We start from the raw sequence: 17,738 nt of genomic DNA, 5'->3' as shown, positions 1-17,738 counted from the left end.
GGATAGAGCGTTGCTTCCCCTTCTGCTCTGCTGGGCTCCCTCTCCCTTCTGGGAGCCCAGGGTCTGAAGGCTGGGCAGGGCCTCTTACACCTCGCAGAATCACTTTAGGACAATAAGCAGGGCTCCGCGCCTGGGAACCTACTAGTTTCCAGATCCAGCCAGCCCGCCAGAGGCTTTACCTCCTGGGAGAAGGGAGGCTGGCCATTCCACCTCCGAGCATGTGTCCTGGGCTGTCCCTTTCCCCACGTTGGTCCCAAGGGTTGCTGCCACTTTCCCTCGTGCAGGTCTTCTGCCTCTTCCGTGTGTCCCATCTGCCTTGTGTGTGCTCAGTTCCTTGGCTGGGGACAGACTCTTGGTGTCCTTGGTTTGTGAGTCGAGCTTCTGGTAGGCTCTTTTGCAGTCCTTGGGCAGTATGTCTTGGAGAGCCAGACTGGGGAAGTCAGGTGAAGGCAACATACAGGGAGCAGGATGGATCCTGAACTCCGAGGGGCTGCTGTGAAGGTGAGAACCCCACCTGGTCCCCCTGCCAGCGTCAGTGCTGCATGCTTTCTTGGTCAGGGACATCCTTGCTCCATAGGTGAGGTCTGCTCTAGGTCTCACCAGACCTTAGGCTGAGTGGTAATGGGGGATCAGAAACCTTCTGGGGAGGGGGATATGTGTGATCCTGAGAGACAGTCCTGCAGACAGCAGTTGGTTTGAGCTCTTGGGACATTCCCAGGGTTGGTGTGACTCCTGCTTCCAGAGGTCAGCTCTGGTCAGGACTGTTGGGTGGGGGGCACCTGTGTCGGCCGGCATGTTGGGTTTTGGGTGGTCTTCCCGGCACAGGACCTTGAGTGTGCTCAGGCAAGTTGCTTTCAAACAAAGGCTCCTGGGATGAGACACCAGACCACAAGCTGTGGTCTTTGCCCGTGTCCTTTGTGTCTGGGCACTTGGAGCCTGTCTGCATTCCGCAACCCACACACATTGTCCTGCGGGCAGCTACTCGTCAGAAAATTACATCGAAAGGTCCCAGCTGACCTGTCGGACACCACACCAGGTCCTGACACACCGTTGGTCTCTTCCATGTGGTGCGGTTTGTCTAAAATAGCACTGGCCCAGGGACTGCTGTCCAGTGTGGCTGCTTAAAGCAGGCGCCGCCCACTGGTAGCTGTTCCCTGTCCGGTGGGCTGTGCCCTGTACTGTGTGTTAGAGACCCCAGCCCCAGGTCTGTGCTGGTGACGGGCTCTGGGCTGGAGCTGTAAGGTTCCGAAGGTGCCTGTGGACTGACTTGTTCCCTATGCCTGCGTCATTGCCGTGGACGCTGTCAGGAAGGTGCTGTAGGATCCGTAGACAGCTCTTACCCCATGTGCGTCCCTTGTCCCTTCTCTGATACCAGCCCCTCGTTTCTTTCCTCCTCCGATGGCCCCCAATCTCTTGATCTTTATAGCCATACACCTGAGAGGAAGGTTAACATTCAGATGGTTAAAATAAGGGGCTTGTGTAGTGTGTGGAGCTGCTTGACTTGGCCTTTTTTGTTGTTTTTTTTTTAAGATTTTTATTTATTTGAGAGAAAGAACGTGAGCGGGGAGGAGGGGCGATAGGAGAAGGAGAAGCAGACTCCCTACTGAGCTAGGAGCCCAAGGTGGGGCTCGATCCCAGGACCCTGGGATTATGACCTGAGCTGAAGGCAGATGCTTAACTGCATGAGCCACTCAGGTGCCCCTTGACTTTGACTTTTTTTTTTTTTTTTAAGATTTTTTTATTTGACAGAGTTCACAAGTAGGCAGAGAGGCAGGAAGAGAGAGAGAGGAAGGGAAGCAGGCACCCCACTGAGCAGAGAGCCCAATGTGGGGCTGGATCCCAGGACCCTGAGATCATGACCTGAGCCGAAGGCAGAGGCTTTAACCCACTGAGCCACCCAGGCGCCCCTGACTTTGACTTTTTAAAATTTAATTGAATTGATTTATTTGAGAGAGGGGAGAGGGAACACAAGCAGGGGGAGGGGCAGAGGGAGAAGCAGACTCCCTGCTGAGCGGGGAGCCCCATGTGGGACTTGATCCCAGGACCCTGAGAGTATAACCTGGGCTGAAGGCAGACGATTCACCAACCGAGCCACCCAGGTGGTTTTGGTTTTGTTTTGTTTTGTTTTGTTTTAAGATTTTTTAGTCTGAACCAAATGTGAGGCTCAAACTCCCAACCCAAAGATCAAGCTTGAATATGCTACAGACTGAGCCAGCCAGGTTCCCCTGGACTATTTCTTGCACCAGGTGCAGGTGTGTGGTTCAGCCGTTTTGGACAGTCCTGTCACTTTTTGACCAGCCTCTTCTGTGGTTCTGCTCAGCCGCCCTCTGACCTGCTGGCTCACAGCTGTATTTCCAAACAAAGCCCTGCTTCCAAACCGCAGGCTGGGTCCCCAGGTATCCGTGGGGAGTGGGGATTTCAGAGTCAGCCTGTCCGGTTCCCTGGAGCCATCCCAACAAAGTATCACAACTACATGGCTCAGAACAACAATGTATCACCCCATTTGTGGAGGTCACAAGTCCCAAATCAAGGTGTTGGCAGGACCATGCCCCCTCTGAAGACACACGGGCAAGGAGTGCGTGTTCCAGACCTCTCCCAGCTTCTGGTAGTTTCAGGTGACCCCTCCTTGTGGATGCATCGTACCACCCCTCCGTCTTCACGTCATCTCCCTGTGTGGGTCTGTCCTTGAGACACCAAATCATCCCTTCAGAAGGATACCAGTCAGGGGCACCTGGGCAGCTCAGTCAGTTAAGTGTCTGCCTTCGGCTCAGTTCATGGGATCATGATCCCAAGGTCCTGGGATGGAGCCCCACATCTGCTCCTTGCTCAGCGGGAAGCCTGCTTCTCCCTCTCCCTCTGACTGCCGCTTCCCTGCTTGTGCGTGCTCTCTCTCTCTCTGACAAATAAAGAAATCTTTAAAAAAATAAGTAAATAAAGGGGCGCCTGGGTGGCTCACTGGGTTAAGCCCCTGCCTTCCGCTCAGGTCATGATCTCGGGGTCCTGGGATCGAGCCCCGCGTCGGGCTCTCTGCTCCGCGGGGAGCCTGCTCCCCCCGCCCCCCCCCCGTCTGCCCTTCTGCCTGCTTGTGATCTCTCTGCCTAGTAAATGAATAAAATCTTAAAAAATAAAGATACCAGTCCTGTTGGACTAGGGCCCACCTTAATGACCTCATTTCAACTGGACGACCTCTGTAAAGACCCTGTTTCCAAATGTCTGTTCTCTGGTGCTGCGGGATAGGACTTCCCGGCTTTCTGGAGACAGTTCAGTCCATCCTTCGCAACGTCCAAAGCTCGCGTTCCCCAAACCCGTGCTGCAGTATATACTGGTTTTCTTGACCGGCGGCAGCATCTCCTCAGCCTCCCAGATCAGATCGCGGCTGTGCGCGGGGTCCTCCCTTACGTCCTAAGGGGCCGACGGAGCCCTGCCCCTGGGGCCCAGACGCGGGCTCCCTTGCCCAGGCCCTCTGTCCAGCACCCCAGCCCGCGGCGCATCAGGCACCCCCAGCTGGCCCTGGCTCCTTCCTCCTACGTCCTGGCAGGCGGGTCTGCGTCCGCGGGTGCCCCGCGCTTCTCGCAGGCCCGGCAGCCCCCTCGGATGGCCGTGAGGGACAGAGGGCGGGCATGGCCCACCCCCTTTGGGGCCGACCCCGGACTCGGCTCCCTCAAAGTCTAGGTCCTTTGCTCACCCCTACTTCCGTGCCCTGTTTCCCTTCTCCCTCCGCCTGTCCCTCTCCCTCCCGCCGCGGTAGGAGCCCCCTCGAACGCCATTCCGTCTGGATACTGGGCTGTCGCCTCCAGCCCCGCGTGCAGCCCGCGGAGGTCCGCCGGCAGGGGGCGCAGGAGCCCGGCCTCTCGCGCGGCGACGGCGGCGGCCGGAAGTCCCGCCCCGGTGCCCCGGAAGTGGGGGCGATTGCGGAAATAAAAAGGGCGGGTTCGGAACTTGGTTCTCTCCTCCCCGCCGACCTCAGCCCCGACCCCGGGCCTCCCCGCCGACCTCCGCCCCGACCCCCGCTCTCCCCGCCGACCCCGGCCCGCTCTCCCCGCCGACCCCGGCCCCGACCCCCGCTCTCCCCGCCGACCCCGGCCCCGACCCCGACCCCCGCTCTCCCCGCCGACCCCGGCCCGCTCTCCCCGCCGACCCCGGCCCCGACCCCCGCTCTCCCCGCCGACCCCGGCCCCGACTCCGACCCCCGCCCTCAACCTGGCCTCGCCACCCTCCCCCCGCCGCCCGATGTCGGCTGTGTCCGGGTCTGACTGCTGCGGCCCGGGAGGTCGCGTCCGGCTGCTGCAGGCGGTGGACACGGAGTACACCGCGGACTCGGTGGAGTGGTGCCCGCTGGAAGGCAGCAGGCACTTGCTGGTCTGCGGCACCTACCAGCTGCAGAAGCCCGAGGAGCCGCGCGCCGACCCCGAGAGCAAGGTGTGCGGTGCCCTCCTGCCCCCGGCGGCCTTGAGCGCGGCTCTCCGGGTCTGCGCTCCCCGAGTGGCATCTTCAGTCGCTGAAACTGGGCTCCTCTTCCAGGAGACGTCTCAGGAAGGGCGGGGAAAGAGTTCAGGCGGGCAGAGCCTTCCACACTTGCTGGGACCTGTCGGGCCTGCGGTGGGGACGGTTGGAAGAGAAAAGTCTGTGTGGAGTCACACAGGAGGGGAAGATGTGACAGTGGCCTTCTGGTCAGAAGGCAGATTAGAGGGTTTTTTTTTTTTTTAAGATTTTATTTATTGATTTGACGGACAGATCACAAGTAGGCAGAGCAGCAGGCAAGGGGTGGGGAAGCAGGCGCTCCGTGAGCAGAGCCCGATGCGGGGCCTGGGATCGTGACCTGAGCGGAAGGCAGAGGCTTTAACCCACTGAGCCACCCAGGCGCCCCAGGGACTTTTTTTTTTTTTTTTAAGTTTATTTATGTAAGTAATCTGTGCACCAGCCCTGAGAGCAAGAGCAGCATTCTGCCCGGACTGAGCCGGCCTGGCTCTGGGAACGGGTGTCCTGAAAGTCCCTTATACACGGGTGTGGCTCAAGTTTCTAGGTGAAGTCTAGAATAAAGAGAAACTGGGAATTTGAAGGAGCTATAGCTAATCTCTTGAAGGCATCTATTCATATGCAAACCAGGCTTTTAATAACGGTAAGTGGCGCTCCAGCGACCTGCCAGAGCTGGGACTTTTCAGGGCTGACTGGGTCCTGCAGTGACCCTGCCATAGCTGCTTCTTGCAAGTCCGCTTAGAAGGAGCGTTCTAGGGGCACCTGGCTGGCTCAGTCAGTAGGCCATGCAGCTCTTGATCTCAGGGTCATGAGTTTGAAACCCACATTGACTGTAGAGATTATTTAAATAAAACTTAAAAAAAAAGAAAAGGGCACCTGTGTGGCTCAGTGGGTTGGGCTGCTCCTTCGACTGGGCTGGTGATCTCAGGGTCCTGGGATCGAGTCCCACATCGGGCTCTCAGCTTGGTGGGGGGCCTGCTTCCCTCCCCCCCGCTCCCCCCCCCGCCTGTCTCTTTGCCTACTTGTGAGCTGTCTGACAAATAAAATCTTTTTTTTTAAATAAAATCTTTTCTTTTAAAGATTTTATTCATTTGACAGAGAAATAGAGAGCACAAGTAACCAGAATGGCAGGCGGAGGGGGAAAGAGAAACAGGCTCCCCGCTGAGCCCAGAGCCCAATGCGGGGTTCACTCTCAGGACCCTGAGATCGTGACCTGAGCCAAAGGCAGACACTTAACCCACTGAGCCACCAACATGCCCCAATAAATAAAATATTTAAAAACAAAAACAATTCTAGGGGCGCCTGGGTGGCTCAGTGGGTTAAGGCCCCTACTTTCGGCTCAGGTCATGATCCCAGGGTCCTGGGATCGAGTCCTACATCGGGCTTTCTGCTCGGCGGGGAGCCTGCTTCTCTGTCTCTCTCTGCCTACTTGTGATCACTGTCTGTCAAATGAATAAATAATAAGATTAAGATTTTATTTATTGAGAGAGAGAAAGAACGAGCAGGGGGAGGAGCAGACTCCTTGAGCAGGGAGCCAGACAGGGACTTAATCCCAGGACCCTGAGATCATGACCCGAGCCAAAGGCAGAGGCTTAACTTACTGAGCCACAAGAGTCCCAGAGTCTTGGCCAACCTTTTCCTTCCTTTGATTCCTTTTTCCCATCCCTCGGGTTCTTTGGTATCTATCAGAGTGATCAGATAGATTACTGCCTTTTCTGTAGAGTGGACTGGATGCTGATGAGCCTCAAACCCGTTTGGGTCGTCTCTACTTGTATAGTTTCAACGAGGAGAACTCTGCTCACCCCCTGCTCGAGGTCCAAAGAAGAGGTACTTCCGCAATCCTGGACATGAAATGGTATGATGTTGGTAAAAATCCGTCTTGTCTGGAATTCGTCGTGAGTATCTGTTCATTTCATCAGGGAGCCTGATGCCTGTCAGCATTCAATAAGATGGGGAAATGTCTGAACTTTTTCATTTCTTTATTGTTTTGCCCACCTATTGGCCCTGGGAGGGTACTGTAGACTGGGGCTCCTTTCAGTTGTCGTGTTCCAAGTCCTCGGGTTGGTGGGAGTCTGGAAAGTGATGCAGGGGAGTCTTGGAACAGAACTGTAGGCTATAGCCTGGCTTTGGAGCTGAAATTTTAGTAAGTTCCTGAGGTCCATAATGCTATCCCGTGCCCTGGGTACGTCCTGTGCTCTGACTGGCATATGAATTCTCCCCGCAGGTGCCACATCCCGGTGGCCGGCCATGCCCTCTTGGGCGTGGCAGACGCTGGTGGGTCCATAGAACTCCTCCGTTTGGTGGGGTCTGAGGTCAGTGACTAGGACCAGGAGTTGGGGGTGGGTGGGTTGGAAAGACTCTGACTGGAGACGGTTTGGGCGTGAGGGTGTGCTGCTGCGAACTTTTCTGTGGCATGATTTCTGTTCAGTGGCAAACTTTATCATAAAACATTCTAATCTAGCGTGCAGTCTGTTTTAAATTACGGGGTTCTGCATCTGACTCTGAGAAGAGGTCACCCGTGTGTCCCCAGTGGAAGGGCTGAAGGGACAGGGCATTCATTCATTCACCTGTCAGTGGGTCTGAAAGTTCTTCTGTATGGAAAGGCTGGACCAGCGTTCTTAGGCTGATGCTGCTGGGGCCAAGAACAGCAACGAACTTCCTATGGGAAAGTGGTACTTGTCACCCATAATCAGGAAGGGATGTGTCTCCCCTGTGGCTTTCTCAGACTGTTTGGTATTGGGCAGTGCCACGTGTTTGCAGAATGACTGCATCCGACGGTCAGAGGCTTGGGAGAACAGGGGATTCCTGTCGTCGAGGGAAGGCAGAGCCCACAAGACCAGCCCTGACTCGGTGGGAGGGACACACACCAGCACAGGTGTGCAGGCGGGACCGGAGCACTTGCTGTTGGGGCTATGGCGGCTGAGGGCTTGTGTGTAAAGGGCCGTGCTGCAGCCCTGTCTGAGGAAGGAGGGAGGAAATAATCCGGGGAAGACTGTGGGCCCATGAACCAGGTTCTGGCAAGAGCACATCACCCTCAGAGAGGACCCTGAGGAAGCCGCCTGCTAGGGGCCTTTTAAGGGAGGTAAGCATCGTCCAGCTTGTCTAGGTCATGAGATACTTACGTAAGTCTTAGAAAAGAGAAACCGCGTTTGATGGCTAGTTGCAGCTTCTGAAATGGAAACTAACAGAAAGATCCCGATGTCACTGTCCCTGAAGACAGAGTGTCCCAGCATCCCTTGAGGCGGGGAGAGGTGGCGGGTGTCTGTCAGTGGCGCTTCCTGGGCCGTGTCTAGGAGCGCACGGACAGCGAAGGGCAGAGACCTGCTTCCGCTCGGGTTGTGTGTAGAGTCCTCCTCCCACAGGTGTGGCAGCATCCGGAGAGCGGGGGCAGGGTCCACAGTGGTCCTCTCATTCTGTGATGAATCAAGGGCTCACACACTTTGTTCGTCTAGTAGTAGAGGAGGGAGTGATGGCCACGTGAGCTAGAGTACTCGGCTTTCTGGGGTTCTGGGCTATTTCCCTTAGATAGCGCTCTCTTCTCTCCGGTAGAATGCTTACACGCTGCAGCCGGTTTCCGGCTTTGCCCTGGGGAAGCAGTGTCTGGCCCTGTCCCTGGACTGGTCCACTGGGGGAGCCGAAAGGTAAGGCCGGCGCTGGTGAGGGACCCCAGGCTTTCCTCGGGGGAGTCGCCGCTCTTCTCGTGCAGAGAGATTCGAAGCCTCGTGGCAGCCGTGATTCCAGCTCCCCAGACCGGGCAGTGTCAGTACCAGTCCTGATCTAGAGAGAACACGTTCCGGCTTTTCAGATAAAAGGAACGGTGTTTTCATCGAGGGAAGCTGACCGGGTTTATTTTAACAAGCTCAGTGGTGGTTTCTGCCCGATGCCCAAACGACTTAACGGGCAGGTCCGCAGACCAGGTCCATGGGGAACCTCTGCCATGAAATGTCGCAAGGTGTCACCCGCTGGGAACCAGGAGAGGGTGATGAGTTTGGGTCAGTGCATAAATTCGGCTGGGTTTCTCCCTTGGTTCCCTGCGTCTAGGGCCAGTGACCAGCCCTTGAAAATCATCGGCAGCGACTCCAAGGGGCGGCTCCACCTGCTGGAGGTGACTGAGGCAGGGCTGCGGGCGGTGGCCACGTGGGCTGCCCATCAGTTTGAGGCCTGGATCGCTGCTTTTGATTACTGGCGGACGGAAATCGTGTATTCAGGTTGGTACTTCCCCGCTGGGTGTTGGCCCCATGAAGGAGGGAGTGAGCAAGTGTGGCTCGTGTCAGGGCGGTGACTGTGGACGCGTTGGGACCTTGAAGACCCTCTGTGGAGACAAAAGCTGTACCTGGTACTCGCGACTTAGCCGTTCAGGCTTCGCGGGGTCTTGGGTAGCGCTGACCGCGTGCTGGAGCAGCAGAGCCCGGCCTCCTGGTGCTCCTGGTATGTGATCCTGTGCTCCTGCTGCGAGAAATCCAGAGTTCCCACGTTTCCCACTGCTGTTTCTGTGTCCAGTATTGACTTTGTGACGCTGGGTTTCAGGCTTGTCTACTCCCTACTTGGATACAGTTTACCTTCCCAAAGAAAAGGCCGAGAGAGAGAGAGAGGCTGGGTTCCCTGGTATCGTGGGTAGTGTGTGCACAGGTCCTGATGTGAGGGTGAGAAATTCCTCGAACTAGAGTTTGCAGGAGCTGGGCGTCTGTGATCAGCCCCTTTCGGCCGAGTGGAGAGGACTCATGGGAGATGGGAGGCAGGGGACACTGGCCGCTGAGAGAAGGTAGAAGGGGGGCTCCTGGATGTGCGGAGAGGCAAAGAAAAGATCTGACCCTTGCTTCCCTCTGCGGCCAGTTGCCAGTAGTGCTCTAGGCTTCACAGCGCGCTCAGGGCAGGGACGTTCTCTTGGACTGTCAGGAAGCTGTGTGGTCCCCCGCCGTCTGCCGCAACCACTCTCACTCGGCGCCTTGGTGGTCTGGTCCCGAGAGCACCCTCTCAGCTACGTTCCTGCGCTGACCGGCGCCGTCTTCCTTGAGTTACCCTGGACGTCTCCTCTGCTGATTGCTCCTTGTTCTACTTCGGGGGCTCCTCCCGTCTGCTTAAAAGTTTTCCTGTCCTCTGGCCTCTGTCCGGTGCGTTTCTCTCTCTGCGTCGTCACTCTCCTGACTTCAGCTACGGGCCCTGTCTTCCAGAAACAACTGCATTTTGGTCGCTTAAGCAGACCTCTTTCTTTCCTTCCCTTCCCTTCCCCTTCCTTTCTATCTCTCTCTTTCTTCCTTTTAAGGAAATTTTTCTTAGTTATTTTAAGGCATCTCTGCACCGAGGGTGGAGCTCAAACTCACAACCCTGAGATCAGAGTCACACGCTTTTTTGACTGAGCCAGCCAGGCACCCCAGGATTTAATTTTTTTAGATCTTCTCGTTCTCGGATTAGTACTACCTTGAGGCTTAGCTAATTCAGAGCAAGGGTATCGTGGCGGCTACGATTTCATAATTCAGCACCAACTCATTTTTTCACCGAATGTTTATGGAGCATGTGCTGTGTCAGTGCAGTGTTCTAGGTGCTGGAGATACATGAGTGAACAGGACAGACAGCAGCCCCTGCTTTCACTGAGCGTACGTTGAGACGAGACACGCAGTGGGCGTGGCACAGTGCAGAGCAGCTCAGAGGTGATCAGTGCTTTGGGAAGAAGAAAGGTAGAGTGGGGGGGGGGGTACTGGGGTGTGGGCAGGTGCCGGCTGTCCTGTCCCAGAGCGCGGTCACTGGGGGCAGAGGCCTGGAGCAGGAGTGAGCCTGCTGCGTGGGGAGAGCTGTAGAACCGGAATGGTGGGAGGAGTGGCAGACAGAAGGTGGGGAGATCAAAGTCCCAGGGCCCTGCAGGCTACGGGGAGGACTTTGGCTTTTGCTCAGAATGAACTGGGAGCCACAGCAGGATGCTGGGCAGAGGGATGACATCTCCTGACTTACATCTTAGAATCCAAGGGGATCTTTTCCACTAAGGTGTTGAGTGTAGCTGCAGGGACGTGGGGGCAGAGCCCGGAGACCTGCCACGCAGGTGGTGGCAAAAAGGCCTCAGACCAAGTTGGGAGTAGGGCACGCAGGGGAAGAGCCGTAGGACTTTGGGTGTCTGTGTGCAGCGGGTCACCAGGGTGTCCTGGTGGATGAACGTGTTGTGAGACAGGAGACACCAGCGTGCGAAGAAGCCGCTACCGGCTCTCTCTGCGAGTCTGCCACCGGACGGCAGCCCCTGTCGGAGGCATCACGCCTGGTGCACCGGTTCGGTCGGTCTCCTTAGTTGTAGGCCGTGTTCATCCCGTCTCCCTTCCGTCTGTTGTGGGAGTCCGAAGCGTGCTCAGAGAGTGTGTGTTGATGGGCAGGTTGAGTGGAGGGGGGCCAGGTGGCAGGCAGGTGGGTATGTGGGAGGGTAGACAGTCGAGTGGATGGACACGGTGGTCAGACCCAGGTGTTTTCGCTGGCTCCCTTCACTCTCCCGTGGGCCTGTGTCCCAGTCCCAGCCTTGCTCCCCTTCCTCCAGGATAGCCACCGGTCCCCTTTACCTGTTTTTCTTTTTTTTTTTTTTAAGATTTTGTCTACTTATTTGACAGAGACAGTGAGAGAGGGAACACAAGCAGGGGGAGTGGGAGAGGGAGAAGCAGGCTTCCCGCTGAGCAGGGAGCCCGATGCGGGGCTCGATCCCAGGACCCTGGGATCCTGACCTGAGCCGAAGGCAGACGCTCAACGATTGAGCCCCCAGGCGCCCCAGTACCGTCTCTCTTGTTGCTGGATGATGGGGCCAGCTTCCCCTCTCTTCCTATTTTTTCAGTCCCTAAGACAAGCAGGGGTGCGTTCTTCTGTAAGGTTACAAAGGGCACTTCCCTTTAAAACACATGGGGGTGGGCGGAAGGTTCCAGAAACGCAAGAAGTGCTCCTGCTTGCCGCCTCCTGCCCACAGCTCCCGTTCAGAGTTCTTTGCTATGGTAGCTTGGGTTTGCGGCGCCAGGACCGCCGACTGCCGGAGCCTGCGGAGCGGCCGCTTCAGCCAGGTCGTGCCCCGGAAACTCACCCGCTAACTTCGTGGCCTTCCCTGTTACTCCTCTAGGCCGAGCCCCTCAGCCTCTCCTGTCTTCCCCGCGGGGCCCTCCCCAAGTCCGGAGACACAGTTCCAGCCCAGGGCTCTTCTGCCTGCTGGCCCCTGAAACCACGGCATCGCCCGTGGACATCAGTGCCCTCCCTGGCGGGCAGTGGCTGCCTCCTGTCGTCAGTGCCGTTGTCAGCGGGCCTTTCTGTTTCCACGCAGGTGGGGACGACGGCCTTCTGAAAGGCTGGGACACCAGGACGCCTGGCACATGTGTGTTCACGAGCGAGAGGTGAGCTACCAAGGGACCAGCCCTCGGCGTGTAACACCAGCGCCCCATCCCCCCTCTGTGGACGTTCCCCTGGGGTCGGGACCCTGCGCGGGCGCCGGCTCAGACCTCACACTTTTGCCCACAGACACTCCATGGGCGTGTGCAGCGTGCGCAGTAGCCCCCACCGGGAGGACATCTTGGCCACGGGAAGGTGAGTCCCTTCGGGTTGTCCCGGGCTCCGTCTTCCTCGTTTCACTTCTTTTCTCATGGTGACCATCGCGCTGCTGTTGGATGGGCCCAGCTGTTCACCAGAGTGTAGAGAGCTGGGCTTGGGAAGGGCCTCCGTCCCAGACGAAGGAGTGGCGTGGGTGTCCCTGGGAGGTGGCCCTTGCACCTAGGGGGCTGGGGGGAAAGCAGCTGTGGGTTTTCCTGCGTGCGCCCCGTGGTTTCAGCTACGACGAGCACGTTCTGCTGTGGGACACTCGGAACATGAAGGAGCCGTTCGCAGACATGGCCGCGCGGGGCGGAGTGTGGAGGCTCAAGTGGCACCCTCTCCGCCACCACCTGCTCCTGGCAGCGTGCACGCGCGGCGGCTTTCAGATCTTCAACTGCCAGAAGGCGATAGGCGAGTGAGGGCCCCGTGGCAGGCAGGCCTGGGGTGGGGGTTCCCGGCGTCCCTACTGCCTGGCTCTGCCAAGCTCCTCCTGCACGCTCTACACATTCCCCGGCTCACACCCTAGTCCCACCGAGGCCCGTAACTGGGCCAGGCCCAAACTCGGTCTGCGGCGCTCTGCTCCTTCGCCGCAGTCCTCACCTGACCGGCTCGGTCACCCGGGTACCTCCCGCTGGTTGGCTGTCCTCTGCCCTGTTAGGACTCCGCTCTGGAAGCGTCACCAGCTGTCTCTTCCGTAGCCGTCCTTGGCCCGCTTTCTGCCACGTCCCTCCTGCCTGTGCACGGTCTGGTCTGGCTTCCCCGTGCTTCCCACGCACTTCAGCTCCCTCCCTCCTGCTCCCGCTCTCTGGGCAGCACCCGGTTCCACGCGGGCCTGACCCACTTGGGGGCTCTCACTCTAGGTTGGTGTTACGGTGGGTTCTCGGAGTTGCCAGGCAAACCGTGTCCTTTCTGTAGCCGGTCATCCTTTCCCGGGAACTTTTGCACATTTTGTTCTCTCTTCTCAAGCCCCCAGCGCCCCCCTTTCCCTCCTCATAGTCTCAGTCTGTGACTCCTCCTCCCTCCTTGTCCACACGAGGAAGCGACTGAGAGACGCCACCTCTACCTCGTCCGTGTGGCTCTGCGGCCTGGTCTCCCCTGCGCGGGGCTGCGCTCCCGGCTTCCTGTTCTGTGTCTTCGGTCCCGCCGTCTGTCGCGCGTCCGCTCTGGCAGTTCCATGCACGTGCAGTTCTCAGCCACGTGAGGTCTTGTGTTTAATGAGACGTTGCTCTCTGAGACGTTGCCCTCTGAGCCCTGCTCTCGCTGCGTGCCATCAGTTTTGGGGTGTGGTATGTTTTCACTCATCTCAAAGTACTTTATAAGGGCACCTGTGTGGCTCAGTGGGTTAAGCCTCTGCCTTCGGCTCGGGTCATGATCTCAGGGTCCTGGGATCGAGCCCCGCATCGGGCTCTCTGCTCAGCGGGGAGCCTGCTTCCCCCTCTTTCTCTGCCTGCCTCTCTGCCTACTTGTGATCTTTCTCTCCGTCAAATAAATAAAATTTTTTTAAAAAAGTACTTTCGGGACGCCTGGGTGGCTCAGTTGGTTAAGCGGCTGCCTGCAGCTCAGGTCATGATCCCAGCGTCCTGGGACTGAGTCCCACATCGGGCTCCTTGCTCTGCGGGGAGCCTGCTTCTCCCTCTGCCACTCTGTCTGCCTGTGCTCACTCTCTCTCTCTCTTTCTCTCTCTCTCTTTGACAAGTAAATAAATAAAATCTTAAAAAAAAAAAAACTTTCTAATTTCCTTTGTGATTTCTTCTTTGACTCATTACTTATTGATGAGTGTGTTTAATCCCACATTTTTGTGACTGTCCTAAATTTCTTTTTTTTTTTTTTTTTTAAGATTTATTTATTTGTTTGACAGAGAGAGACCACAAGCAGGCAGAGAGAGAGAGAGAGGAGGAAGCAGGTTCCCCGCTGAGCAGAGAGCCTGGTACGGGCCTCCATCCCAGGACTCTGGGACCATGACCCAAGCTGAAGGCAGAGGCTTTAACCCACTGAGCCACCCAGGCGCCCCTGTCCTAAATTTCTGACACAGATTTCTAATTTCATTCCTTTGTGGGTTCCTTTAAGTTTATTGAGACTTGCTGCTTGCATTTGTGTGTGGTTGGTCCCAGAGAGCGTCCTGCGTGCCCTTCAGAAGAGCGGGTTCGGTGGCTGTGGGCGGAGCGCTCTGCAGATTCTCTTCAAGGGATCTGTTGATTTTCTGTCTGGTTGTACGTTAGTTTTTTATTTAAAAATATCTTTTTCTAAGTATTCCCTATGCCCAGCGTGGGGCTTGAACCCACCACCCATAACCAAGAGTCGCAGGCTCCACTGGTGGTTCGTTATTTTTTTTAATGTGTCTTTCATATTTTCTCATTTTTATTATTTATTTAAAGATTTTTTTACTTATTTGAGAGAAAGAGAGAGTGCGTGCATGTGTGCACACTGTGGGGGGAGGGGCCCAGGGAGGGAGAATTTCCAGCAGACATCTCCCCCGGCCCCGGGCGTGGGGTCCCCCAAGATCATGACCTGAGCTGAAACCCAGAGCCCGACTCTCCAGCGACTGAGCCACCAGGTGCCCCTGTTCGTCGTGGAAAGTGGGCAGTGAAGTCTCCGGCTGCTGTGCTTGTGTCGTGAATCTCTTCCCTCGTTTCTGTGTCCTCGTGTATTTTGGGGCTCTGTTGTTCGGCGTTTGTCTGTTTATGCTGTTTGCATTTTCCTAACGAACTGACCCGCATGGTGGTGAGGGTCCCTCCTGCCGCCTAGGGACTCGGGGGCTTCAGGGCGCCCTCTCGCGGCTGCCGTTGGCACGGCATGTCTGCGCGATCTTGCTTTCAGTCAGTTCCTAACCCGGAGTCTGAAGTGTGTCTCCGGGCCGGGGTTGTGGGTTTTTGTCAGGAACGTCACAAAAATGACGTTCTGCCTTCCTTAGTGGGCTTCATCAGGGGCCACGTGATGTCACTTTGTCTTTTTCCCGCTGATGAGGCTAATTTGGTCCCTTGGTTGAGGTCTCCCCTGGGCTTCTTCACTATAAAAATGCATTTTTCCTTGTGTAATTTGTACTAATTAGTCTGTGGTTAGTATTTGAACCTTTGTGTTCTTCATCAGACTTTCACTCAACACATGATGATTCTTGCCTGAACAAAATCATTACCATAATTGCGAAGATTTTCTATTTTCTTTTTCTTTTTTTGATTTATTTACTTATTTTAGAGAGAGCGTGAGCGAGCATGCATGCATGTTCAGGGGGGAGGGGCGGAGGGGGAGGGAGAGAGAGTCTTCAGCAGACTTTGTGCTGAGCACGGAGCCTGACACGGGCTCTCACAGCCCCGTGATCATGACCCGAGCCAGAACCAAGAGTTGGTCGCTTAACCGACCGCACCACCCTGGTGCTCCGGTATCAGTTTTTCCTCTTTTTTTTTTAAGATTTATTTATTTATTTGACAGAGATCACAAATAGGCAGAGAGGCAGGCAGAGAGAGAGGAGGAAGCAGGCTCCCTGCTGAGCAGAGCGCTCGATGCGGGGCTCGATCCCAGGACCCTGGGACCATGACCCGAGCTGAAGGCAGAGGCTTTAACCCACTGAGCCACCCAGATGCCCCAGTTTTTCATTTTAAACTTAGCTTTTTTATAAGGAAGAACCTTCTTCTCTCCCATATATCTGTACTTATTAGCTGTCCATATAGATTCATGGACTTTTATGTTACTGAGTGGGCCATAAAGTGTTGTCATTACTCATTATACCGTTCACATTATCGTAAAGCTTTCCCATGAAGACCTCCGGAAGCTGTCTCCTGTGTGTGTCAAGTGTCCCCACTGATTTTTGAGTACTTCCCTCGATTTTTTGGCCACCAGGCCTTCCAGGTGGGGACAGCCAAGGCCACACCCCCAGCTCACTGGCCCCTAGTTTTCTGGGGCTGGTCTTGCCATCCGTGGCCTTGTCCTGGACCTTAGACGACCGCGGGTTCGGCAACACCTTATCATTTCTTTTGCTGGTCACATGTTGCTTGTATACTTTTTTTTTTTTTTTTAAGATCTTATTTATTTGACAGAGAGAGAGAGATTGCAAATAAGCAGACGGAGGGAGAGGGAGAAGCAGGCTCCCTGCTGAGCAAGGAGCCTGATGCGGGGCTCAATCCCAGGACCCCGAGACCATGACCTGAGCCGAAGCCAGAGGCTTAACCCACTGAGCCACCCAGGCACCCTGCTTGTATACCTTCTGCAGCGAGACTTCTTTCCAGTCCCGCCCTCCAGCCTCAAAGGTGCCATAGTGACTCACCGTCAGGAAAACTGCCGAAACTCTTTAGTGACTCCTTTCCAAGCTGAAACCCAGACTTTATGGAGCAGGCACTCCAGACATTTGTCCCTGCTCCCTGGTGGCATTGCCTGGCCACTTGTTTGTGGTTGCCCAGACGTGTCCTGTTGCTTCCCACGTGCTTGTTCTCCTTGTTGTTCTTAGCATCCCTGTCGCTCCCCTCTAGCTAACCCTTTGTCCTTTGCTTTGAAGTCTTCACTGAGAGACTTCTGCCCAGTCTGCCTGCTTGGAAAGGCACCCTCGCCCGTGTGCTTCTGGCCGTGCTGATTGCTCTCTGCACACAGGGTGCGCTCACTGCAGGTGAAGGTCTGTTTTCTTCTCATCTGTCACATCTCAAGGGTTCCTTTGCGTGATGCACAGTGGTTGCTGACAAACGAGTGGCTGCTTTTAGCAGAGTCTCCCTTTGAGAGTGGGCAGGGGCCATGGGTTGGAAGTGATGAGATCAATCCTGGGTAACATCACATGTTTGGTCTTATTCCAGAGGAGAAGCAGGAAGCCTACACGGTCTGTGTGTCTCACACGTTGTCCAACTCATTGGTGTATGGAGCTGACTGGTCCTGGCTCTGTTCCGGCAGCCTGTCCCAGATCCACCAGCCGTGCTGCTTGGGGACTTTTCCCTGCGGCAACTCAGGAGCCAGAGCCGCACCTCTCTGTAGCCTGAAGGCTGTACACCCGTCACCAGCAGCCTCTTGTCATCATTTAGCAGAGGACAAGGAAGAGGGTCCTTCCAGACTCCAGAGTGGCAGCAAACGGAGGAGTCCTCTGCAGCCACTGGCAGAGGACATGACGGAGAGCGAGAGCTGGCGGCACACTGCAGGGACCAAGGTCTGTGACTGTGACCTCTGTCTGGAAGCAGCGACCTTGAACACTGACCTCCTAGCTACTTGCTCCTTCTATGATCATGTTCTTCACCTCTGGAAGTGGGAGAGCAGCTGAGCTAGGGAAGAGTTTGGTTGGTTTGAAGTCATAAAGGCCATTTCCACAAATAAAACCCAGTGTGACTTTGTGAGTGCACTTCACTCAGACCCTCGCACTGGGTCTTCTCCTCCGCAGGGGACCGCACAGGGCCCAGTGCCCTTCATGGGCTCTACAGCGCGAGGTCAGAGAAACTGCTGGCTTCTCAGTCCGCGGGGGCATTCCACGGCGGTGACTCTGCCTGGCGGCAAGCGGCGGAAGGGTCTTGGTTCCCAGCTCTGACTTGTCAGTTTCTTGTGTGAATTGGACATTCAGTTCTTCATACTTACTTAACTAAAGGAAAGTGTGCTTTTTTCCCCTTAACTTTATTATTTTTTCCGTGTTTCAAGATTGTTTATGCACCACACCCAGTGCTCCATGCACTACGTGCCCTCCTTAATACCCACCACCAGGCTCACCCAACCTCCCACACTTTTTTTTTTTAAGATTTTGAGAGAAAAGAGAATGAGCACCA

General features: G+C 55.9%; 1 protein-coding gene across 5 annotated transcripts; it reads left to right on the top strand.

The window, feature by feature from the left end:
• Positions 1 to 3,901: 3,901 nt before the first annotated feature.
• DPH7 (diphthamide biosynthesis 7) lies at positions 3,902 to 17,585 on the top strand. 5 transcript variants are annotated; one of them, XR_013967694.1, is made up of 10 exons: positions 3,902 to 4,419; positions 6,198 to 6,331; positions 6,701 to 6,788; positions 8,026 to 8,117; positions 8,518 to 8,684; positions 11,753 to 11,822; positions 11,947 to 12,012; positions 12,254 to 12,875; positions 13,052 to 13,301; positions 16,791 to 16,928. XR_013967694.1 is itself a non-coding variant. In XM_080819295.1 (9 exons), the coding sequence occupies exons 1-9, from the start codon at positions 4,231 to 4,233 to the stop codon at positions 17,243 to 17,245; spliced, it is 1,434 nt and encodes a 477-aa protein (XP_080675421.1). In that variant the 5' UTR covers positions 3,902 to 4,230; the 3' UTR covers positions 17,246 to 17,585. The 5 variants fall into 5 exon arrangements, 1 of the variants encoding a protein (XP_080675421.1); XR_013967695.1 differs by adding an exon at positions 13,874 to 13,942 and having other exon boundaries at positions 12,254 to 13,301; positions 16,791 to 16,917; XR_013967696.1 differs by adding an exon at positions 13,853 to 13,942 and having other exon boundaries at positions 12,254 to 13,301; positions 16,791 to 16,917.
• The last annotated feature ends 153 nt before the right edge of the window (positions 17,586 to 17,738 follow it).

This window comes from Martes martes (genome assembly GCF_963455335.1).
Source record: "Martes martes genome assembly, chromosome: 12".
Classification (NCBI taxonomy): domain Eukaryota; kingdom Metazoa; phylum Chordata; class Mammalia; order Carnivora; family Mustelidae; genus Martes; species Martes martes.
Note: the sequence above shows the minus strand (reverse complement) of the source record. Positions and strands in the feature narration are given on the sequence as shown.